This window comes from Medicago truncatula, chromosome 3 (assembly GCF_003473485.1).
Source record: "Medicago truncatula cultivar Jemalong A17 chromosome 3, MtrunA17r5.0-ANR, whole genome shotgun sequence".
In the NCBI taxonomy this organism is placed as follows: Eukaryota; Viridiplantae; Streptophyta; class Magnoliopsida; order Fabales; family Fabaceae; genus Medicago; species Medicago truncatula.
In genome coordinates this window covers 51,620,441-51,645,738 of record NC_053044.1, presented here as the reverse complement: position 1 = coordinate 51,645,738, position 25,298 = coordinate 51,620,441, and the positions used below count along the sequence as shown (strand labels likewise).

Sequence of the window (25,298 nt, the reverse complement as noted above, 5' to 3'; positions counted from 1 at the left end):
GTAGTTAACATCATCCTCGGTGACTTCATAGGGAGTTTGGAGGTTTGGGGTGCGCCGGTTGAAAGAATTTAATTTGGCTTTATTAGGGAAGTGGTGTTGGAGGATGCTAGTTGATAGGAGTGGCTTTTGGTATCGAGTTTTAGTCGTCCGTATGGCGAAGTAGGTGGGAGGTTGGAGGTTGGGGGTTGGAGTTTTTCTTCTTGGTGGAGGGAGGTAGGGCGGATTAGAGAAGGGGGAGATGATTTAGGTGGAGGTTGGTTTGGGGAGTGTGTGTCTAAGAAGTTGGGGGATGGTTTTGACACTTTGTTTTGGTATGATAAGTGGTTAGGATCGGCTTCTTTGTGTGGGCGGTTTTCTAGGTTGTTCGATTTTTCTGAGAACAAATCCATTACGGTGGCAAACTTGTTCTCTCTTGGTGTTGAGCGGGGTGGGGAGGCGTGGAAGTGGAGGAGGAGGTTGTGGGCCTGGGAGGAGGAGGAGTTAGAGGAGTGTAGGGCCTTATTGACTGATGTTTCTTTGCAAGATTTTGTTTCCGACAGGTGGGTGTGGTTTCCAGACCCTTTGGTGGGTTACTCTGTTCGTGGTTCATATCACATGCTGACTTCTAGAGACGTTCCTCTTAGGGATCCTGCATCATCTTTGATCTGGCATAATCAGGTGCCGTTGAAGGCTTCTTTATTTGCTTGGAGGTTGCTTCGTGAGTGAAACAGTGCAACATTTGTTTCTATCTTTGTGATGTATGTAGTCTTTATTATAAACCACATACATCATTTAATGAATGAATCTAAAATGTTAATTTTTGTTTATAATAGTGACCGGAGGATGTACTTCTCTAGAGCGTACAAAGAGGATTTTTTTGCCGTTAATCTTCTCCAAAAAAGTTTAAAGAAGTTGCTAGTAGTGGAGTACTCCCTCCGTCTTTAGGGTGTGTTTGTTTAAAGTCAAGAAATTATATTCCTTGAAATGTCATTCTTAGGAATAATAATATTTTATGGAATAACAATCCTACCTATGTATTTGGTAAAAATTTAGATTTCCTGAGAATGTTTTAAAAATATTTAATTAAAAAATTAAAATGGAAATAAATGTTAGTGGTATTGAGAATTTATAGCGAGTTGATTTTATTTCCATGAGAATGTTAGATTTTTATTCTCTAAGCATGTGAATGAATAACAACATAAGAAATTTTCAAAACTTGAAACAAACATGAGAATGTTGCATTACCAATCTCAAATTTCCAGAAATCACATTATAAACCTTGAAACAAACACACTCTAAAAAGAATATTGTTTCCAAATTTTTTTTTTTTTTTTTGTAGATAGACGAAATGACAAAACCATTATAAACTCACACACACAAGTGGAGGTACTGGAGTTCGAACCCCGGTCATGACATCCGGCCTAACAATTTCGGCATTTTAGCAGTTGAGCTAGGACTTCTGAATCTCGTTTTTGTTATTCAATGCAATATTAATTATTATATTTTTCAATTATATTCTAGAATTTCTCTGAAAGAAATTATATTATAGAATTAATACTTTTTCCGATTCAAATTATAAGGAAAAAATATTTCAAACTTATAAAAAAACACTCCCTCCAATCATTATTTTAACCAAAAAAAACTATTTTTCAAATTCATTGAATAATTAATGTATGTAATGCATGTGTAGACCGAATACATTGTTTATTCAATGAACTTTTGTTAATAATATTGATCAGAGTGAATAATAATATGGAGTGAAGTTTTTGATATTTTTTCCTATAATAAGTTTATTGGGAAGATGTCCCCATGAGCTCACTCGATAGGAACATTGCATAATATATGATGGAGTCAGAGTTTTAAATGCGGACGCCTCAATGATGTTTTATAAAAAACTTGTGGATACCTTAAAATGGTGGATTCTAAGGTGAAAGTTCAATCAAGTCCCTCACCAGTGGACCATTATCAAAATTAATTAAGAGCCACAAAATTAATCAAACTCGTACACTCTATTATACACCGTATACATTATATCAGACACGTTATTTTTTTCTTCTTCCTCCCCATTCTCTTGTCTGAAACCTCCATAACAACCGTCGTTGGCCTTTTGTTAACATTTATGGGGTACTTTTGATTACACCCATGGAGAAGATAAGGAAAGGCCCCAAAACAATTTTTTTTTGCACTATTGGTCGTACCGGTGTTAGTGCCTGTTTGGTTCAGCGTTTGATGGCCCCCAAACGCGGTTCTGACACTCAAACGCGGTTTCAGCCTTTTTTATTATGTTTGGATAGCTGCAGAATCAATTCTCCAAAACGTGGTTTTGCTTCCAAACGCGAGTCTGTGAAAAGCTATAGATTGGAGCTTCTGCGGCAAAGCACAATTGATTCCAATCAATAATTTTCAATAACAAACATATTTTACCTAATTACCCTTAACCTCTTCTCCAATTTACCCAGATCCATCACTCCTTACAAAACCCACAACCACACAGATCTGTCTTTCCCCTCTATAAGCTTGAGGCCATCTTGCAAGAATTGAGTCATGGAGAGATGGTAGAGTGGGAAAATAATATTGAGAGATTTGGAAAGAAATCGAAATGATAGTGTAATGGAAGAAACACCAGAGAAGAGGGTTCTAGAGAAATCAGAGTGATGCTGGAGAAATGAAAGAGAGCACATAATCTTATTTTCTTTGATTTTTTTTACTATGGGTTGGGTTAATGTTTTTTTCTTTAATGGTAGTGTTATTTTACTATTATGTTTTTTTGCATACGCTGAAATTTTCTTTACACCTTTTGATTCTTATAGTATATTAAAAATTAGTCAATTGATAAAAATAATATTAAAAATAAATGTTATAAATTAATTATTTTAAAATGAATTTGTGAAGCAATAAAAATTCAAATATGATAAGTTCAAATAATTATCTAAAATGATATTTATTTTTAATAACATTAGAAGGATAATTTAGTCATTATACATTCAAAATCAATTTTAATTCAAACTATCCAAACAACATCAACTCATAAGAATCACTTCTGTTAACGTGTATCCAAACATAATCAATTTACATTCAACTCACTTTTAATCAAAATCAATTCTCTCAAACTCAATTCTATCAAAATCAATTATCGCCACCGCCCTACCAAACACACACTTAGTAAACTTGATTTAGGGAAATAGATCTTAGTTTGAACATGGAAAGGGAAACGGTGCCACAATTATTTGACCAATTTCCATAAGAAAATGCTAGTAATCCGTTCTTTGTTCACATCCCTTTTCATTCTTCAATTTAATTGTTTTGACCAAAAAAAAAAAATACAACTAAACATGTTGCAATGAAATGAAAAAAAAAAGGCTTAAATATGCTTTTCATCCTTGTAATTATAGGCCGTTTGATTTTTCATCCCTGAGCTTACTAATCCTTCCATTTTGCCCCTGTAATTACTAATCATTTGAAAGTTCGTCCCTCTTCCCGGATAATCACTGCCACGTCATCAAATTAGCAAAATGGCATGGGAATTGACAAAAATACCCCTGGCTTATTTTTAAAAATTTAAAAATCTGAAAATAATTTTAAAAAATAAAAAAAATTTAAAAAAATATAATTTTTTGAAATATGAAAAAAATATAAAATTATATAATTTTTTAAAATCTGAATATATAATTTCGAAAATTATTAAAAAATCTGATTTTTTTAAAAATCATAATAATAATTTCGAAAAAATTTACGATTATATAATTTTAAAAAATATATTTTTTGAAATATGGAAAATTATATATATTTTTTTAAAATCAGAATATATAATTTCGAAAATTATTAAAAAATCTGATTTTTTTTAAAAATCAGAATATTAATTTCGAAAAAATCTGATTATATATTTTTTCAAATTATGTGAAAAATTATTTCATTTTTTTCGAAAAAGTTATTTTCAAAATATTTTTAGAATTTTTTTAATTTATAAAAACAATTTTCAGAATTTTAAAAATAAGTCAGGGGTATTTTTGTCAATTCCCATGGCATTTTGCTAATTTGATGACGTGGCAGTGATTATCCGGGAAGAGGGACGAACTTTCAAATGATTAGTAATTACAGGGGCAAAATGGAAGGATTAGTAAGTTCAGGGATGAAAAATCAAACGGCCTATAATTACAGGGATGAAAAACATATTTTTCCCAAAAAAAAAAATGGCATTGTTTTGCTGCTCGCTATGTTTTAATTCGTTTAGACTCACGAGGAAGAAGAAAAAATAATGTGTCTCATTTAATGTATACGGTCTATTATAGAGTATACGAGTTTGATTAATCTTATGGTTCTTAATTAATTTTGATAATGGTTCATCGATGAGGACTTGATTGAACCTTCATCCTAAAATTCACCCTTAAAACTTGCAACATTTTTCTTATAAATAAATATAAATTTTTTTTTAAAATTTTTTTTTATGAATCATGCTAACTTGTGAGCATATATGTTAATTAGTTTAAAAATAAAACATTTTTTAAAGTTTTATGCATTCAATTAATTAGAAGTTTAAAAATTAAATTTAATGTACGAATTCTAATAAAATATTTCTTTATCTGACTTATTAATTTATATCTCAGGGATACATGTTAACATATTTTAGTTAAGAATAGGGGGAGTAATTTGTGTGAAATGATTAAATAAGTGATTGATTGGGGGAGTAATTGAGAAAAGAAGAAGGGGCTACATGGTGTATTTATATGGGGACTCTGGAATAGCAAGTGACTAATATGAGAGCTGCAGATCTTAAGTGCACCGTCTCTCTCTGTTTTTTGTGAGAAAAAACATGAAAGATCCTCTTGTCTCATACAACCATCATTTTCTTTATTTTTGCATAACTTTCCCTCTCTTTTTTGCCCAGTAGTACCTATCTCACTTTTTCCATCTCCAAAACGTTTCGTGCCTTTTTATACACTTTTCTTTTCTTTAACTATTTCCTCAACTCATGGACCCCACCTCATGAAAACTCAAAATTTGAACCGGCGAACGTGATTATGTGGGCAGTGTTCCAAGACAACAAACGAATCATCAATCCAATTCCAATCCAACTTGCGGGACCACCAACCTTATTTCTCTTCCTTTGTCCCGTTGCACGTTTTTGAATTTCAAATCTCAAAACACCAACTTCTAAGTTCTAACTACACCCCCTCCACCACATAACCACACTCCCCACGAATCCTTCTTTTTCTCTCTCTACTTCACAACTCACTTTATTGCACTTCATTCAAAGACACAATCAATCAAGAGTCAAGTACTTTGCCACTCTCTCTCTCTCTCTCTCTCTCTCTCATCTGAAACCAAAACTCAGTAACACTCATGGGTGCTTCTGGAAAATGGGTCAAAGCATTAATCGGATTCAAGAAACCAGACAAAGATGAACAGCATGTAAGTTACAGTTACTATTTTCATATAACCCACAAAAAAAAGTATGTTTTTGTTGTTGTTGTTGTTGTTGACGTTGTTTGGTTTATGTTTGAAGGTGAAGGAGGGTGGTAAAAGTAAGAAATGGAGGTTATGGAGAAGTTCACCAGGAGATAACAGTTCATGGAAGGGTTTCAAAACAAACCACCACAAAGCAGCTTCTGAAGGGTCTGAATCTCCAACTGCTGCTGAAGCTTACACTGCTGCAGTGGCTACCGTTGTTAGAGCTCAACCTAAGGATTTTAGACTTGTTAGGCAAGAATGGGCTGTTATTAGAATCCAAACCACTTTCCGCGCCTTCTTGGTATTCAATTTTTTCAACCTTCAACTCAAGCTTTTGTTTTTATTAAATTTGTGTTTTTGTTCCTAAGCATTAAACTTTTATTCAAAATCAACATACCCATTTAATTTTTTTTTTGTTTAGATTGGAAAATTTTGGACATTGATCTATTTTAGGGTTTACATGATAGTTTTTTTTTTTGGTAGAAGGTTTACATGATAGTTGTTAATGCTGTTCTTATGGTGAATATGAAGAGTTGTTTTTGAAACTTTAAATGTGTTGTGATGTTAGTGTATTGAACTATTTGTTCAAAGGAACTGTGTTTGTAATGAGTGTGAGGGTTGTGAGTGCAGGCAAGAAGGGCTTTGAGGGCATTGAAGGCAGTGGTGAGGATTCAAGCACTTGTCAGGGGTAGACAAGTGAGGAAGCAAGCTGCAGTGACATTGAGGTGCATGCAGGCATTAGTTCGTGTTCAAGCTCGAGTAAGAGCTCGTCGTGTGAGGATGTCTATGGAGGGACAAGCCGTGCAGAATATGCTTAATGAACGACGCAGCAAACTTGAACTTTTGAAGGAAGCAGAGGTATGTGTCGTGAATTGACAGTAGAAAACTTTATCTAGTTTTAGTTTTTGTTATGTCTAAGAATTTTATTTTGTGAATTGGCAGGAAGGGTGGTGTGATAGCATAGGAACATTGGACGATGTTAAATCAAAAATTCAAATGAGGCAAGAAGGAGCTTTCAAAAGAGAGAGGGCACTTGCATACTCACTTGCTCAGAAGGTAACAAATTAAGTTAGTGAGTCTCTTTTCAGTCCTGAGTAAGGCACTGTCAATTATTCCCTCAAATTTGTTATTTTTTAATCAAATTAGTCCTTTTAAATTGTTCAATTTAGTCTCTGAAATTTCAAATCATGGATGATTTGAAATTTCGATAGAGGATCAAGTTTAAGTTGCCCGACAACTTTAGGAACTAATAAATTGTTTATTCATTCAAACATAGTGGAAAGTAGAAACAGTTTCCACCTTTTTCTTTCCTTTCTACAAAGAAAGATGCTTACATTTTGAGATTTCCAGCAATGCAGGCCAACCTCAAGCACTAATTCGCGAACCAACACCTCATTTTCTACTCTCCGGAATCACGAGATGAACAGAGCTAATGGGGGGTGGAGTTGGTTGGAAAGATGGATGGCAGCCAAGCCTTGGGAGACTAGATTAATGGAACAGTCTCATGCCGAGAGCTTAGAAAAAACCCCACCACCACCTCCAAAGAAATTTGCAGAACCCTTTGTAAGCTCAAATTTGAAACCATGCTCGGTCAAAGTCAAAAAGAACAATGTCACAACAAGGATTTCTGCTAAGCCTCCTCCCCATATTGGACAAGCTACTCGTTCATCGTCAAGTCCAAGTTCTGAGTTTCGGTACGATGAGAGTTCTGCATCATCTTCTATTTGTACATCCACAACTCCAATGTCAGGGAACACTTGTGAAAGGACCGAGGATAGTTGTAACAGCACTAGGCCAAATTACATGAACCTGACTAAATCAACCAAGGCAAAGCTAAAATCGGGTAGTAATCAAATGTATAACAGAGCTCAAAGGCAACAGTCAATGGATGAGTTTCAATTTATGAAGAGGGCTGCAGTTTTCTCTAACGGAGATTCTAAAAGCATAGCTGCTTCTGATCATTCACTCAACTTTTCTAGGCCACTTCGTCTACCAACCCAATCGGACAAGAGCTCGGTGAGACCATGGTGAAAGAGGGAAATAGCAGCTGTGTGGATGATCAACATCTCTTTATTTATTTGTTTTTCCAAGAAGTTCAACATCTTGTTGTTCAATGTATTTTAATGAGTTAGTTAGCTAGCTTGAAGTAGAACTAGAAGTTGTTTATGTCCTTGATGTTACTTGTGAAGGGAGCCTCCATTTGTATAATTGTTCATTTGTGAGTATTGGTATAATACTCAACCTGGAGAGATTATCTGGACGAATTGTCAATTTATGTGAAAATCATATTTTGTCAACCATGTTTTTCATTCTATTTTGTTAGTGTTCATGGTTTTGTAGTCAGAGTTGACTAATAGATATTTAAAAGCTAGAAAATCAAAGTATTATCTCTTTCATAAACTTATTATTTGGTATACTACATGATTATTTGGTATTGTATCTCATCATACTTATTTCTAATATTAGTTTATGGCCAATTCTATGATGCACAAGACAAGTCTTGCATCATGCACAACCTAGTTTTTGCCATTGAATCAATAAATCTCACCATTAGATTATATATGGTGTGACTTATTCATTCAATAGTGAAAGAGACACTTGTGCATGGTCCAAGATATTTTGTTTCTGCATGTTAGACAAAGCCTAAGTTATATTTCATCCTGACTCACAAAGTACAAGTACAATCTTAACGGTTAATTTAGCAGCTCATCTCTGTTCTTTTTATGACACTGAACTTGACACCATGCTTGAAGTTGAGGACTATTCCATACTCGAGTTCTAAAGGGCTTTCCATATCAGCTGAATGCCGAAACAAGTATTTTTTGTATAAATGAATAAGTGAAAGCTTGATCTCTTGCATGGAAAATTTCTGACCAATGCAAGCTCTAGGACCAATTCCAAATGGTATGAAAGCATAAGGGTGTCTTTGTTTCATTTCTTCGCAGTTAGGGTCAAACCTTTCTGGTTTGAACTTTTCTGGCTCTGGAAAGTTTTTGTGATCTTTTGCTAGAACTCCAAGGGCTAACCAAACCCAAGTCCCCTGCTTATAAAAAACACTACATCAGTGACAGATTAAAAAACAAAAATTTCCTTTATGATTATGACATGTGCAGACAGAAGCATTGACGACCATGCAAGGAGAAATATATGTTTTACCTTTGGAAGAAGGTAACCTCCAATCTCTACTTCATTCGATGTTTCTCTTGCAACTAATGGTGATACAATGTAAAATCTCATTGCCTCTTTGATCACCTGGATTAATCAAATCGATCATTAAGTATAAGACTTTAATTTTGATACGCTATGTGTAAAAGTTTTACATCTCAGTAAGTTACAATTAATCATGTGTGACTTTAGAAGTAGTCATGTTGACTTTCAAACGTTTTTATGATCTGACGATTTTAATTGATTGTGCAAAAAATCTTTATGCCGACAGTGTATATGAATTAAATCCAAAGTATAATATATTTTATATTTATACGCTTAGCCTTTGCAAATTTAAACTCGATACAGAATTTTTTTCAGGATGTTCATTCAGTTTAACTAACCTGATCAAGATAAGGAAACTTGTCATGAAGATCTTGGGAAGTAGGTATCTGATCTAGTGAACCATACCCATCAATCTCTTCAAGCATCTTTTTCTCAACTTCTGGATGTGCAGCAACCAAATATACAACAGAAGACAATGTAAAGGAAGTGGTTGCTGATCCAGCAAGCAAGTGCTCATAAGTAACAGCACTGATATATTCAGGTGTGAAAACATTTTCCGAAACAGCTTTTGATTCTCTAGCATTTAGGATAAGCGACAAAAAATCCTTTGAACTACGTGTTCTATCTTTCGTTCTTTTCTCTACAATCTCGTCAAGACGGCCACCTAGTTTTTCATTAGTACGCTCAATTTTCCAATCCATGGTACCCGGTATTCGCTTCAAAATCTGCCTAAATGGTTCCTGAAGAATCGGAACAAGTAGACCAAGTATGATTGAGAAAGAACCTGACAAGTCCATCTTAAGTTGAGTTGTTGAGTATATGTGTTGATTAATGAAGTCAGTTACTTCATTACTACCACTTGCATTCATTAAGTCCTTGTTATCAGTAGCAACATTCTTGCTTTCGTTGTGAACGGAATGAGATTGAGAGAGGCCAAAGTTGACACCAAAGGCTGCTTGTCCAATCACGTCAGTCGCGAGTTTAAGTGATAAATTAGAAAAGAAAATGTCTTCTTTTTGTGAGTCAAGATTTTGAGTGGCAGATTCTATGAATGATTGCATTGTTGGCACTAATCTTGATAGGTGTGATGGTTGATATACCGACAATATGGTGTTTCTCATTGTAGACCATTGTGAATCCCTGCAACTCAAAGTGGCATGAGACTGTTAAGAAAATATTTTGAAATGATATTTTGTATATATATGCCGACAAATAATGTAACCTTATAGAGAACATATATGATTATGACTTTTGAGTTTTTTGCCACTTAAAAAAGGTAAAGTGATATTCAACTTAGTGGCTGCACCACTGAGAATCTATGTGCATATGAAATTTCATGTGAATCTATGTGCATATAAATTTGATTTTACTATCCATGCAATAGTTGAAATAACATAATACTGCTTTCCAATTTGAGTACCGGCTGAAGAAGAGACCCTTTTGGTGAAGTGGAGAAGCTTTAATAGGAGAGGGAGTGCTTCTGTTTGGAATGTCTTTAAATTTTTTGATTCCAACCTCTTTACACAGTTCTGCATCTGCTACTATTATTAGTGGCTGTCTTCCCATATGAAATCTGCACTAATAAATATTAGGAACATATTAATAACAATAAACAGTTTTTGCAGTAGACAAAGAAAGAATGTGTATTCTATAGCTGTAGAAACCGTTGGATTTAGAGAGAAAAATTAAAGATTATACATTCTCTGACTAAATCCAACCGGATCCAAACACCCCAAAAGATACAATCAAGTTAATTAGAGACAATAAAATTTCAAGACATGTTATATGAAGGTAGGAAAAGTTTATACATCTATCCTAACTAAGAAAAAAAGTGCCTCTAAATAGAAATATTATTTCAAATGATTAGATATATTTGTTCTTTTTTCCACATATACCCCTATTAATAATAGTAGGAGTAGTAATTTGTTTTGGAAACTTAAAGTCAGGGTTAAACACATTACACATCTATACATAAAAATGTACCGTAATATCCATTTACAAAATAGACAATAATTTCACGGAATATTTGTTCACAAGTCTTTTAAGTCAATTAACCAAAATGTTAAATTTGGTAGGCCAAACGATGTACGTGTGTGTTTGGTTCAGCTTTGAATATAATTGATTTTGACATAATTGATTCTGATAGAATTGATTTTGAGATAATTGATTTATGTTTGGATACAATAATGCAGAATTGATTAAACAAACTGAATGTTGTTTGGATAGTTTTTATCAAAATTACTTTTGAATATATAATTACCGAAATGGACATAGCTAAATTCAAGTAAATGTGCATAGTTGAATGTATATGTAGATCAATACTAAATATAGATATATTATTTAATTTAAATAAATAAATTTTCTATATATTAATTTAAAACATAATAAATACGATCATTAAACTAATTTTTTTTTACAAAATATTTATTCATATATTTTATATTTTTGATAAAATATATTTAAGTTAAATAATATTAGAGTTAGTTGCAAAAAATGATAAAATATAGCGTAAAATAAAAAATACAGTAAATCTGAATGGGGACAGCGTAAAGGAAAATCTAAAATTTGGTAACTCATGACCATAAACATTTTTTCGGGGGCTAATTTGGCTCGTTAAGTTTTCTGATTAAATTTGGTTCATGAAATTAATTACAAAGCAAAAAGAAGAAGAATTTATAAAGGGCAATAAAGAAAAATAATAGGTTGCAATAATCAAAATATAAAATTTAATGTAGAATTGATTCTAGGAAAGCCAAAAGCTAGGAATTGTAGTTTTAAGGAGAATTGCTTTTGGAGGATAGAAGCAATTCTAAAATGTCAAACCAAAAAACATTGAAAACTCAATTTCCACTTCTGAGGTTTGTAGAAGTGCTTCTTGTTGCTGAAAAGCCAAAACAAACAGAGACGTAATCGGGATTCAAACTCCTCATCCACTTGTTTGTATGAGTTTCCATTCATTATTGTCATTTCGTTTATCTAGAAAAACAAAATAAAAAATCATGACATATTACAATTATATTTAGGAATAAAAGTAGAAGGGTTAAATATGTTTTTGATCCCTATAAATATACCAACTTTTCGTTTTAGTCCCTCTAAAATTTTCATTCAATTTTTAATCCCTATAAAATTTTGAGTCACTACTTTTGGTCCCTATTTCAAAATAAATTTTAGTATTTTTTTAATGAAATTGTACAGAAATGTGTAGAATATTGTAAAAACATTTTCAAAAAAAAAAAGAGAATTTTTTAAGTAAACATAAATTATATATGAATTTTTAACCATAAATAATATAAAAATTCATATTAAATTCATGTTTTGTTAAAAAATTCTATTTTCTTCGGGAGAGATTCTTATAATATTATGAATTTTTCTGGAAAATTTGATTCAAAAATATGAATTCTACATGAGTTTACTTTAAAAGAGGGACCAAAAGTGAAGATGGAAAATTTTTTAGGGACTAAAAATTGAAGGAAAATTTTAGAGGGACTAAAACGAAAAGTTGGTATATTTATAGAGACCAATAACATATTTAACCCAAAGTAGAATGGATGTCATTTTAATTTTTTTATTAAAGGGAGTATTATTAAGGAGTCTTGTTAACGAGTGTCTCCGGGACACTCTTTAAGCATCCCCAATTTAACAATTATTCTTTTAAAAAGTCAACTATTACAATTTCCAATGCATTGGTTACCCAACATTTCATAAAAAACTTACTATTTAAAGTGATAAAAGAGTGTTCCGGAGATATTCGTTAACATTTCCCTTATTTAGTTTATCTATCAATTTCTTTCACTTACTCTCCCCATCACTCTTTGCTGAACTTTTTATGATATCATGGGCTCAGAACTCCTTTTAATTTGCAGACACCGTATCATTCAGATTCCGCCGCAATTTAAAGCCACCTTTTGGTTACATTCATTCTTTAGAAATAATAATATGATGATCAATTTTAGCAAGTGTTATTTTTAGTAAGCTAATCATTCACCAGCAAAGAGAAATACTGATGAGTTCAGAATATGATGATCATCACAGACACTGATTATTCCAAATTGTATGATTTTGGAATAGCAATAACCTTATGGTTACATTCATTCTTTAGAAACAATAATATGATGATCAATTTTAGCAAGTGTTATTTTTAGTAAGCTAATCATTCACCAGCAAAGAGAAATACTGATGAGTTCAGAATATGATGATCATCACAGACACTAATTATTCCAAATTGTATGATTTTGGAATAGCAATAACCTTTTGGTTACATTCATTATTTAGAAACAATAATATGATGATCAATTTTAGCAAGTGTTATTTTTAGTAAGCTAATCATTCACCAGCAAAGAGAAATACTGATGAGTTCAGAATATGATGATCATCATAGACACTGATTATTCCAAATTGTATGATTTTGGAATAGCAATAACCTTTTGGTTACATTCATTCTTTAGAAACAATAATATGATGATCAATTTTAGCAAGTGTTATTTTTAGTAGGCTAATCATTCACCAACAAAGAGAAATACTGATGAGTTCAGAATATGATGATCATCACAAACACTGATTATTCCAAATTGTATGATTTTGGAATAGCAATAACCTTTTGGTTACATTCATTCTTTAGAAACAATAATATGATGATCAATTTTAGCAAGTGTTATTTTTAGTAAGCTAATCATTCACCAGCAAAGAGAAATACTGATGAGTTCAGAATATGATGATCATCACAGACACTGATTATTCCAAATTGTATGATTTTGGAATAGCAATAATTATTACGAGAAATGATATTTGTACAACTATTTTCTAACAGTTTTTTGACAACTTTCTCTCTCATTATCACATTATCTTCTTATTTTCTCTCTTCATTTTTCTCTCTATTATTTTTAACCAATAAAAAGAGAGAAAACTAAAATTGTCATGAAAATTGTACCAAAGAGTTGTGCATATATCACTTCTCTAATTATTATAGGCTCTTTCCATGGGTCCATTTTGCCTTTTGGTGTGTGAGGACAACAAAGGAGTGTTTTCGACAAATGGATAGCAAATAAGTTGATATATCCTATTTTATTTATGAGAAATATTAACTAGTGTATGGAAGTACAAATTAAGAAAACTAATATAAACTTTTTGACTTAAATGCACGTTTGACCCCCCAAGTTTCACAAACTTGCAATTTTGCCCCCCTATTTTCAAAATAGCTCATTTGGTCCCCAAGTTTCAGCCCCTTTGTAAAACCATGGCCCCCTTGATTTTGACCCGGTCAAAGCTAACATGTCGCTTTTATTTTTATTTTTTTACCACATAGACTGCCTACATGAATTTTAGAATGAAAAAAAAATTCCCTCACGTGAAATCTTCTCCCACGATTATCATGTCCATGAAGTTACCAATGGAGACTCAACTCCACAGTAGCATACAACATTGCCTTTTCGTTTTCTACAAGAAGATGAAGTTGTATAATCATTGGGTCGAGCCATCAGTCACGAAAAATGAGGATGAATTGAGTGAAAAGGAGGAAAAACGAGTGAAAAGGAGGATTTGTGTGTGAAGATCGATTGAATCCGTGAAAAAGGGGAAAATCGATTGAGAAGAGATTTGTATGTGAAGAAGAAAAATGGTGTTTGAGAAGAAGGATGAACCAGATTTATGAGTGAAGGAGGAGGATGCAGATTTGTGTGTGAAGAAGAAGGATGAAGGAGAAATGGTTAAGGAGTGGAAATTTTATTTATTTTTCATTCTAAAATCCACGTAGGCAGTCTATGTGGAAAAAAAAACGCGACATGTCAGTTTTAACTGAGTCAAAATTAAGGGGACCATGGTTTTGCAAAGGGGTTGAAACTTGGGGGGTCAAATGTGCTATTTTGAAAATAGGGGGGGCAAAATCACAAGCTTGTGAAACTTGGAGGGCCAAAAGTGCATTTAAGCCAAAGAATTTACATTGAAAAGTGGTAAAAAGTGGGATGTTTAACTTTTTAAAAGTAAAAAAATTACTATTTTTTAATAAAAAAAATTATTTTTACTTTCTTAACTAGTGTTCTGAAGTCACTGGTTAGCATGACCTTTTATATATTCTCGTTTGGTTGAATAATTCAAAAGTAGGAATTGGTTGTAATTACTTCATATAAACTAGGTTTAAATATTAACCCATAAATATAATAAGTTAAGCTTGAATATCCCTTACAAATAAGTTTGAATATATGTGTAATTTGAATAAGTTTGAATATATGTGTAGTAAAAATTATTTTTACTCTTTTTTTATCAATGGAAATAAAAAACAAGAAAAGAAGGAAAAAAAACTAAACAATATGCTGTCTAAATACCTCAGAGATATCCGCAAGCATAATGATATCTAACTTTTAACTTTTCATCCTTCTTGTTTTGCTTTAGTTTATGTAAAATTTTATAATTCAAAAATGACCACCATAATATATGTAATAAAGGAATGAAGCTTCTAGCATATATTAGAAATAGTTAAATAAGTTTTTAGTCTCTAGTTTCAGTCTCTCTTAAATTAAAATTTGAATTGTTTTAATTTATAATTTTTTGAATTATTTTTCACAAACATGTTAAGAACATTATAAGAAAATATTTTATAAAAAATTAGAATTTTAACATCTAGTAAATAAAATATAATTTTTTTCATTGCCAAAATTCATGAAAACATTAACGAAAATATAGACCTAAAAATTAATTTTTGAGCTTTTTTTTTCGGATGAACTTTTTATAATATCAGTAATTTGTAAAAAATCGTTCAAAAGTTTAAATTTTTTTAAGCATAATTAAACAAATTAATTTATAGGGACAACAACTTTCATTATCTTATGGGGATTAAAAATAAAATTGACTATGTTTATAGTGATAAAACCCTATGAGAAATGAAGTTGAATCTTCAAATAATAGAAGAGGCGGAAAATGAGTATACTTTCTTCACATTCTTTTTTGACAAAACTTTCTTCACTTTTCTCAGAGTCATTCTAAATAGAAAAATGGTATTTGTACAATTATTTTTTAACAACTTTCACAACTTTCTTTCTCATACTCACATTATATTTTTACTTTATCTCTTTTTTGCTTTAATTTTCGTGTCAATACTTATTTTTTTATTGTAAATTTATGATTGTCGCATAAATTATTATCCAAATAATTGTTCAAATAACACAACTCTTCTAAATATTATCAATTGGGTTTTTTTTTCTTCTTTCCCTGGTTAATTAATAATGCTAGGAGGGTCAAGACAAAAGAAACATCATTGCAAGATCAACAATGTTACTATTGGTCAAAAGAAATCAAACAAGGCTATGCTATAATAAGTCGAACCGGCATTGACCAATATGAGAATAGACAACTATTAATAAAGTATTTTTCTTGATTGTTCAAAAAAAATAAAGTATTTTTCTTTCAAACAAAAAAAAAAACTATTAATAAAGTATTTTTTTTTAATGAAAAATAATCTGAAAGCATACGAAGCTGGTGCTCTCAGCTGGGCCCTTTGTATGATTTATTTTAGGAAGAAAAGAAGTAAATGAATAAACGAGAAATAAAAAAAAGAGGCAATTGGATTATAGAATAATCACTTGTTTTTATCAATTGATATATCATTTTCAATTTCCAGGGTCCAGAGACAGCAACCCACCAAGCTGCCCTCTTACCCAACCAGCCATCATTGATTCATGATTCTTCTCAAGACCATCCCCCAAAAGGATTTTGAATAGCTAGCTATCCATGTGCAACTAAGATCAATATCTTTTCAAAAGCAAAAGCTTTAATATTCTAAATCAGATTGAGTTGAAAAAAAAAAGAGAATAAGCATTTGAAATCATCCATTGACTATGATAAAGTGGTAGCTAGTGTGAGGTGGTACACTATCTACAATTCACCAAAGTAGTTACAATTGCGCTACAATATCAAATGCAAGTACATTTCTTGGGTGTATTGAAACATGTCAATCTATCCCTTGAATAATTTTAATAATTTGAGTGATTCTTTTGATCTTTTAACTCTTCGATTTCTAGAGAAAAGAATCACTAGAAATTCTTTTGATCTCTTCGATTGAAAAGGTATTTCCAGGGTCTAGTAAAATTTGATCAAATATCATTTTGGTAGGTATTTGAATCTAATACAATGATTTGTCTTAATTGAAGTTGATTGATCACTTGAATCTAATAAATTTGTGGGATTACAAGCAAGCATACACTAATTTAACCCAAAAAAGAAGCAACAAGAAAGAAGTCATGTAAACAAACCTGTAAATTGGACCATATTGCTTGGCAAGGACTGAGAAAACATCAGGGCCATGTTTAGCCAGCAAGTGAAGGTGCCCTACCAACGGCAGAGATGGTGGACCAGGAACCTTCCTTACCCTCCAATACGGCTCATACAGATAAATCAACCATCCTCCTGCTAAAGCCAATATTGTTGAAGCAAAAGAGACACTAATTGGAATTGGAAACAACCATTCCAAATCCATGAACACCATTGCAAATTCAATAGAGTAGAGACGGTAGTTTTGGTTATTGGAAGGTGAGTGCTCTAGTCTCAATTCATTTATAGTGCTTCAAGATTTTGGCTTATATAGAGAAATTGGAGGTAAATGGACTTTTTTTTTTTGTTGTCCGTATATGAATGATGACATATGAGAATTAGATACCTTTATACCCAATCCAATCCATTTTCCTAGTTTATTCCAATTATTATAATCAAATCAATAATATGGCATTCATGGGAAGACAAAAAATAATGGAGGATCATGAGTCACGTTGGGTTGAAAAGATACCTACGGGCTTGTGCATGTGTTTGTTTTGTACCCTTGTGAATGTTTAAATATAAAGTTTAGGTGAGGTATATAATTAAGTGCATGTACCCCAAAATCGAGAAGCACAAAAAAATTCCATTATGCATCCTATTCCTAACTTCCTGAGGGCTATGCACGATTGAACATAACTTAGATACTATAAGCGCTTCTTGTCCTACTCGATACGGAGGAGTCACGAGAGCTAAAATCAATGAGCAAGATGATAATCACAAATTTATTCTTTAGCCTAAAAGAATAATAATGGATAATTAGGAATTACTGTGAACACCTTTTTTACTTTAGTCATTTTGACTAGTATTTATGCTTTGCAATTGCTAAGGAATCAATGGTGTACGTTTAATTGAATATACTTCAGACAGAGTCACAGGTTTTATCAAAGAAAAAAGACATAAGTCGTAGGAACATGTTAGTTAATTAGTCCCATTTAATTAGGATTGGACTAAAGGAAGATTTGGGTTGAAGAGGATATTTCTAAGTATTATCTATTCTTCTATGCTGGATTTTATAATTAATTTATGAAAATTAATTTTTGTGCCACAAAATATAGAGATGATAGCCTTAAAAAAAATGGTTTTTTGAGGTCTCTTTAAACATGCTAAATTAAAAAATTACTTTTTGAAACTTAAAAAATTTCAATTTTCAAGACACTGATTGCACAAACTTTTATAAAGAGTTACTATTTGAGGTCCTTAACCAATGCTCCGGGGATACAAAATATATTATCCACAAAAAAATATAGGGATTAAAATTGGATACAAAATATATTATCCACAAAAAAATATAGGGATTAAAATTTGGATAAAAAAAAAGTAAAATGTTGTACGATATGAGTAATGTCAGACGAAATTTGACTAATGATATTATAGATTTTAATTTCAATAAAATCGGAATGGCGACCCACATATTACATACTAAACCCGTTCTCAAATTCATTATCAGAATGTGAGTTTCACTCAATATAAAAGTGATTATAAGAGAATATTAGAAAGAGAGTTCCAAGCATTTCTCTTTGGATAAATGTGAGTTTAGTACTAGGAATTTCTTTGATACATTGCATCTTGATTGATTATCGATATTCAGCAAACAAAATTTATTTTTAAATGAATTAAAACAAAAACATAACATTATTTAGCCAAACTCCAAGGCAACGTAGCGTTCACCTTAATATTGTTGCACCTAGTTTTGTTTCGTTATTTGCACATATCAATTAGTGCTTGATGAAGCAAACAAGCCCTAGAACCTTCATGAATCTCTTCATACAGGACCAACAGTATTTACTAGTAATGATGCCTTGTACTTGTCATCGCCAGTGCAAAATGAAGATACGACAAGAACAGGAATTTTACGTTAACGGGGAGGAGTGTGATAAATTGATAATGATAAAAATGACTTTATAAAATTTCACTATCGGCAATGACCCGGTTGTAGAAGGTCAACAAATTCATGTTTGGAAAGAAAACATGTTTGAAAAGTCAAAAGAATAAATTGGGTATCCTTTTGATTTGGTTTCACTAAATGATCCTACTTGCTGATTTATATTAGTAGTGGGTTTATTGAATTAGATTTGATTATGTAATTCAAATCAAATAACTATTATTGTATTTTACAAGTTTTATTAGGATAATAAGGGTTTCTAAAGGAAGTAGTAGTATTCGAAAAGATTGTATTCTAAAGTGAATTTTTTTTTAGGTAGCTTAGTGGCTAGAATTCACCTTATAAGGTGAATAAGTGAGGTGTCCGGGGTTCGAACTCCAACCCATACATATAATAATGCATTGTCTTACCAACTGAGCTATGCTCACGGTACCTTCTAAAGTGGATTTTATAGAGCCTTGTTGGACATTTTGGCGAATTTTTAGTGACAAAATATTACTCTACACATGAAAGAAAAAAAACAAGAAATTTAGCAGTGGAACAACACACCCCCCACTTAAATACAATCACCAATGCCTCTTGAAGCTAATCACCATATAATTATACAGGCCAACAACACACTCCACCTTACAGCCATCACAACATCAGGCCCCGTTTACAAGAAGAAAACACCAACACACAACAATGAGACTCTACTACAAAGTAAAAAATACAAAACTAAGGCTCAACAAGTCCACCAGCAAGCAACACTCACTTCACAATGCCACCTCAAAAATAAAGCTGCAGTTTCAAATCACCAATATTCACTCGATTGCACTACAATTTGCAAACGAAAACACTAACGAATAAGCCAAATCCACCATTCCACTAACAGCAAAACAACAAAGCAGAGACCACCATATTCATTTGTAAGCACTGAAGCAAACTGACATCAATCAACACCCTTAATAGGTGTATTGTCCAAGCCATTCGATTTACAATTCAGGCAATCCAGTAAACACCATATCCTCCTCCGCTGATATTAACAAAACAATCAGAAACTAAGAAAGCAAACTGCAGCTAATTAATAGACCTGCACAATTGCACAATACACCTAGACCGCTCTAACACGCGGACAATGTACAGAACACACAAAAACCAAAGACCAGAATTTATCCTGGTCAAAGAAATTTGGATCCTCTTTGACAAGTCTAAAGGAGCAGAACAAACACAAGATACATTAGAGATAAACAGTTCCCAAGAGGAACAAAATCAGCTCAAACTCAGAAAACTGTCACGGTGTCTGGGGTTTGTTGAATGGTCGTAAAAAATGATGTGTTGTTATGCATAAAACTAGCCACCAGCTCAAGAATCAATGTGTTTTTTTTAGTAAAAACAATCAACGTTACACTGCACGCTCTCTGAGTACACAATTTGGCAGTTTAATAAAGTAGCAGACTACAAGCCCAACTTTTCCCATTCAATCATCTTGACAATAGTATTTGCTTTACTTTGGGCAACGCCTGCAAAATGTAGTTAAGAACATTAGGACAGAATAAGAAATAGTATGGTAGTAGTAGAAATATTTATTTAGCACAACAAATTATTCAAACTGTTCCCACAATATGTTGTTTAGTTCAAAAATAAAGGATACACATGTGATGGCCTCTTCTGCAGTACAATCTTCCCTGCTGCATACAAAGCCATTCATATTCTACATCAATTACCATCACAGAAATTATTTATCAATTATCAATCATAAAACAACAACAATAACAAAGTTCATACCAGCAAGGTGCAACTCAAGTGACAAACAGACAATGATAACAATTCTACAAACGATTTCACTAAGGTTCAAAACCCATTTGATCAACAAGTTTCTGCAAATCCACAGTCCAATTATCATTCTTTTCTACCAAATCCTCCACAGGCACATCAATTTGAGAGAAATCACCAATCACAACTTCATCTTCTGGATTCCCACCCACCAACTCTTGGTTCAGTAAATCCTCCCACACAGCATCACCCAAATTACTCTCATTACCAGTTGGAACTGAACTCAATGCAGTGTAGTCCTTAACTTCACTGCTTGATTCATTATCATAAGCACTTAACAGTGTCTCCATCTCAGACTCAATAGTAGTCAAACCCTCTTGCTGTTCTTGACAAGAGTAATCAACCACAGATTCAATTGGCACAGCCCTTATAGCTCCAGAATCATTTTGCAAATTCTCCAAACTCAAACTAGCTGTGAGCCTCCGTTTTCGCTTCATTTCAACGCCTTTCAACTCTCTATTCTGTGCCAATTGTTGTATAAAAGATTGATTGCTGAGTGCTTTTGCAAGGAAATTCATCATCTGTTGATGTTTCTTCTCAGTAACCAACAACCTAGCTTCCATAGCAGATAATTGCTCCCTTGAATTATGCTGCTGCTGCCTTAACTTCACAATTTCAGCCATCAAAACAGCCCTATCCCTTCTCAACCTCTCAATCTCACCTTCAAGACCAAACTCCCCTAATTCAATACAGGAACCACCGGTTTCTTGCTGCATAGCTTGTGATTGTGTCAAATTTCTTCTTCTCTTGATTGTTTTCAACAAGTTCCTCTGTCCAGCCAAAAACCCTTCGTTCGCAAACTCCCATCGATCCGGATCAACTTTTCTAAAACCCTGCATATGAACAGACATAAAAAAATAAAAAAAAAATAAAAAAACATATTAAGTTTGATAAACACAAAGAAATACACAAACACCGGATACATCGACATTGGTAATAATGAAAGTAATTCCATGTAATTATTATATGTGTGGACTGAGCTAACTAATAAATACCAAATTTTCAACTAATTATAATTATAACAACGATCAAATAAAATCAAAATTCAAAATTCAAAAGTGATAGTTTACTTACATAGGTATTGAGTTGTCGAACGAAACTAGAGAAATTACTGTGTTTGAAGTAACGAGGTAAAATAGCAGTGGAGAATTTATGAAGATCCCAAACAACGAAACTGTTACGAGCTCCACTCCATGAAACAATCGAATCAGTGGATGGATCTTCAACAACATCAAAGGTTTTGGTGAGAAATGGAGGTGGACCCATTTCATGTAACCCTTCCATTGGTTTTGGAGTAAGATTAGAACACGAAGAGGAAGATGAAGATGTTGAACCAACAACACTGACATATGCTAATGTTTCTTCCTCTTTCACTCTAATTCCCTTCATTGATTTCTAAAGAAAGCTCGCTTGTGATAAGGTAAGTACGAAAGGTAGTTATGGTATGTTCTAGTTTGGGGATTAGGGAAGAGTGAAATGGAGCAACTTAATTTAAGGCGGTGGATGGTGTTGGAACTTTTTGAAAATTGTCAGAAACTTCTGACATTTGGTACTGTTACGTGGCATAAGATATTTTTTGGGACAAGTTCTGGAAAGTTCTCGACTGAGGAAATCGATTGACTGTGGTCGCCACAATTGTGCGCCAGCTACAGATGACAGACAACTCATTTCTGTCTGATCAAACTTAAACAAACGGTCTAGATTTTAAGACATTTCTGATTTTTTCTTAAAATAATTTTTTTTTTTTTTTTACTATGAATTTTAACAGTGATATCTCAAACGACCGTGATCTCAATTCTTGATATTGGGGTGTCAATGTCATCTAACATTTAGCATCCTATAATTGCTCTATAGACACCTATAGTTTGTTTTATACTCCCTCCGTCCCTTAATAAGTGACCTATTTGACCATTTCACACAGATTAAGAAAAGTGTAAAGATAAAAGAAAGAGAGTGATACTATTACTGAGCTGCCCTTGTCATTATTTTGAAACTTTTTCACTTTTAAGTAATGATTACTTTCTTTGTTCCACTACAAACTTTAACATGGGGACCACAAAAAGTATTTATAAGGGATAAATCTGTCAAATTTTGCTTAGAAATCTGAGAAGGTCAAGTATTATGGGACAAATATTTTTTACAAATAGGTCACTTATTCAGAGACGGAGGGAGTAGTTTTTTTAGTGACTATAAATAATATCTTACTATTTGGTCTCAACTATTCCCTTAGTTTCAAAATGAATGTCGTCTAAGGTTGTTACGCATATATTAAAAAATGCAATAATGTTATCCAAAGACATGACACTTTTACTAAAATAGCTGTTACTTATTGGTGCATTTTTCATTAGGATACTTTAGAAATTCTGTGCATAGTAATAATTTAAGAGTACTATTGTAAAAATATGTAATTAATAGTACATTGAAAAGTGAAAATGACATTCATTTTGAAATAAACTATTTGTGTTAAAGTGACACTCATTTTAAAACAGAGGGAGTAGTAGTTAATTGTCGTTCTATGAACGATAATTAAAACCTCTATTTACCATTATGTTCTAATCACATTCTCTTATGGTGGCGTAACCAGGGGTGTTCAAAACCGAATCAATCCAATAGAAAAACCGTAAATCAAACCAATTCAAACCGAAGCCGCAAAAAATCGCATTTGGTTTCCATTTATTCAGATCAATTTTTTACTTAACCACATGGTTTGGTTCGGTTTGCGGTTTTCATTTTACCAACCAAACCAAACCAAACAGCAATATAAGAAAAATACTAATAAAATATATATCACTTAGACCAATACTCAAAGAAACTTAATGAAAACTTTAATAAAATGACATATTTTTTCTTCTGCTAAGTTTCTTCTTTGCTATTTCTTTCAAAAATGTATTTATGTACTACTTGAACTCTTAGAGAATGATAAAAAAATGTAGTCTTTTGTATTTCTGATAAGTGCTCAAAATGATCTAATTCATGTGTTAGTTTAGGCATGTTTGATGAGTTGTTTTACAAATTATTGATGGAAAAGCTTCAATTATGTGGCTTAATGCCATTTATGCTTCGCATGCCTTACTTTACCTTTTTGTGCCGGAAAATACAAGCAAGGAGCAAGAATTGCCAAAAGTTCACAAGAAAGTCGCTATAAGCGAATATTTCGCTAATAGCGAAAATCTCACAGGAAGTTTCGCCATCAGCGAAGCTGGGGGCGAAGTGAGAAGCAAGATTTCAAGAAATTCGCCATTGGCGAAAATGTCGCTATTGGCGAAAATGTCGTTATTGGCGAAAAGCTCACAGGGAGTTTCGCTATCAGCGTAGTTGGAGGCGAAACTCAGGAGGATCAAGTGGATAAGAACCACATGGAGCAACTCCATTGGTGCAGAGGCATATTTCACACATTTCGCTAATAGCGAAATATTTAGCTATTAGCAAAATTTCGCAGAAGTGGCCCATATAAATAGTTTTCTCTTCTCTTTCTAACCATTCCATTACTATTTTATTTACATTTTTCTGGTTTTTAGAGAGAGACTAGGGCTTTTCTAGAGAGAGAAACACGAAGCAAGGTAGTTAGGAGTAGATTCAAGCCAAGATTTGTTGAGACATCAGGGATCTTATCATGGAATCTGCATCTTCACTTCATCCTATGCAAAGCTATCATAGACATATGTAGCTACATCTACTCTTGTGGTTTTGAGGTATTCAAACAAGCTATTATGTAATCTTTTGATCATTTAATATATTGTTTTAGCTATTTATTCAATATTGTTGTTATTCTTGCATTTAATGTTTTATTGAGATTCAAAATGACATGGACACATACTTTTGAATCTAGAAATAGAATAACAATCTATCTTAAGTTATCACTCTAGACATGGATGTTAATATTTGATAATCACTTTTAATCTAGGACTTAATGCTTTTGGGTAATTTAATCGGTTGGGAAATCGTCGATTAAACTATCCAATCGAATTTGTGAGCGTTTAAATGTTTGGGAAATCGATGTTTAAACGATCCCTTAGAAATAACGATATCATTTGAACACGAATGATATTGTCGAGTGATTGTGATAATATCGTTTAAAAAACTAGAATTCGTTAATCGATCGAGAGATTGCAGCCGTTACACTTGGTTGATGTCTCTGACCGCAAGCGAAATAGCCGTATCTCTTCTTGTTTTACTTTTTTGTCAAATAGGAAAATAGTTTTACGCAAACAAACAATTTATTATACCCAAACACTTAATGTGACAAATATTGTGAAAATGCTTATGAAATACGCAACTCCCTGTCGAAACGATCCTATTATACTTACGTATAAATAGTTTTATGACATGTAAAAATCTTACATCAATTTCTTACAAAACATGACTACTTTTTGTCCGCGTTTAAATTTGGTCTACGTAATTGGTAACATTGTTGAATGAACATAAAATTGTAATGTTGGATGAAATTTATAAATTGTTAAAAATATGTTGTGTTTTAGATTTTTAATTTCATTTTAATGTTGGAAACAAAAAAAAGTTATTGTCTATAAAAACCGTACCAATTGATCTAATACAAATCACATTCGTTTGATTTGGTTTGATTCGAATTTTATTTTAAAAGTCAACCGAACAAACCAAATTGCACACTTATCTATCTTGCAGTCCGAATGACTTTTTTCAAAAT

The 25,298-nt window shown here is 32.5% G+C and overlaps 3 protein-coding genes and 1 long non-coding RNA gene across 6 annotated transcripts; 1 reads left to right on the top strand and 3 right to left on the bottom strand.

The window, feature by feature from the left end:
* Positions 1-4,856: 4,856 nt before the first annotated feature.
* On the top strand, positions 4,857-7,741 carry LOC11431406 (protein IQ-DOMAIN 1). The gene is made up of 5 exons (XM_003603115.4): positions 4,857-5,388; positions 5,483-5,728; positions 6,058-6,285; positions 6,370-6,483; positions 6,778-7,741. The coding sequence occupies exons 1-5, from the start codon at positions 5,320-5,322 to the stop codon at positions 7,456-7,458; spliced, it is 1,338 nt and encodes a 445-aa protein (XP_003603163.1). The 5' UTR covers positions 4,857-5,319; the 3' UTR covers positions 7,459-7,741.
* A 46-nt stretch (positions 7,742-7,787) lies between these two features.
* LOC11430637 (cytochrome P450 711A1) lies at positions 7,788-17,223 on the bottom strand. The gene is made up of 5 exons (XM_003603114.4): positions 16,878-17,223; positions 10,058-10,210; positions 8,976-9,777; positions 8,584-8,679; positions 7,788-8,467 (listed from the first exon to the last, which is right to left on the bottom strand). The coding sequence occupies exons 1-5, from the start codon at positions 17,108-17,110 to the stop codon at positions 8,126-8,128; spliced, it is 1,626 nt and encodes a 541-aa protein (XP_003603162.1). The 5' UTR covers positions 17,111-17,223; the 3' UTR covers positions 7,788-8,125.
* LOC120579460 (uncharacterized) lies at positions 11,326-15,137 on the bottom strand. The gene is made up of 2 exons (XR_005645332.1): positions 12,435-15,137; positions 11,326-11,613 (listed from the first exon to the last, which is right to left on the bottom strand). It is a non-coding gene; the product is annotated as an uncharacterized lncRNA (long non-coding RNA).
* Positions 17,224-19,327: 2,104 nt separating the features above from the next.
* LOC11431841 (heat stress transcription factor A-2) lies at positions 19,328-22,169 on the bottom strand. Of its 3 annotated transcripts, none has more exons than XM_039831809.1 (3): positions 21,710-22,169; positions 20,588-21,468; positions 19,328-20,487 (listed from the first exon to the last, which is right to left on the bottom strand). In XM_039831809.1, exons 1-2 carry the CDS (start codon positions 22,022-22,024, stop codon positions 20,647-20,649), a joined length of 1,137 nt encoding a protein of 378 aa, XP_039687743.1. In that variant the 5' UTR covers positions 22,025-22,169; the 3' UTR covers positions 19,328-20,487; positions 20,588-20,646. The 3 variants fall into 3 exon arrangements, with proteins under 3 accessions (XP_039687743.1, XP_039687744.1, XP_039687742.1); XM_039831810.1 differs by having other exon boundaries at positions 19,328-20,322; XM_039831808.1 differs by having other exon boundaries at positions 19,328-20,490; positions 21,710-22,168.
* Positions 22,170-25,298: the final 3,129 nt, after the last annotated feature.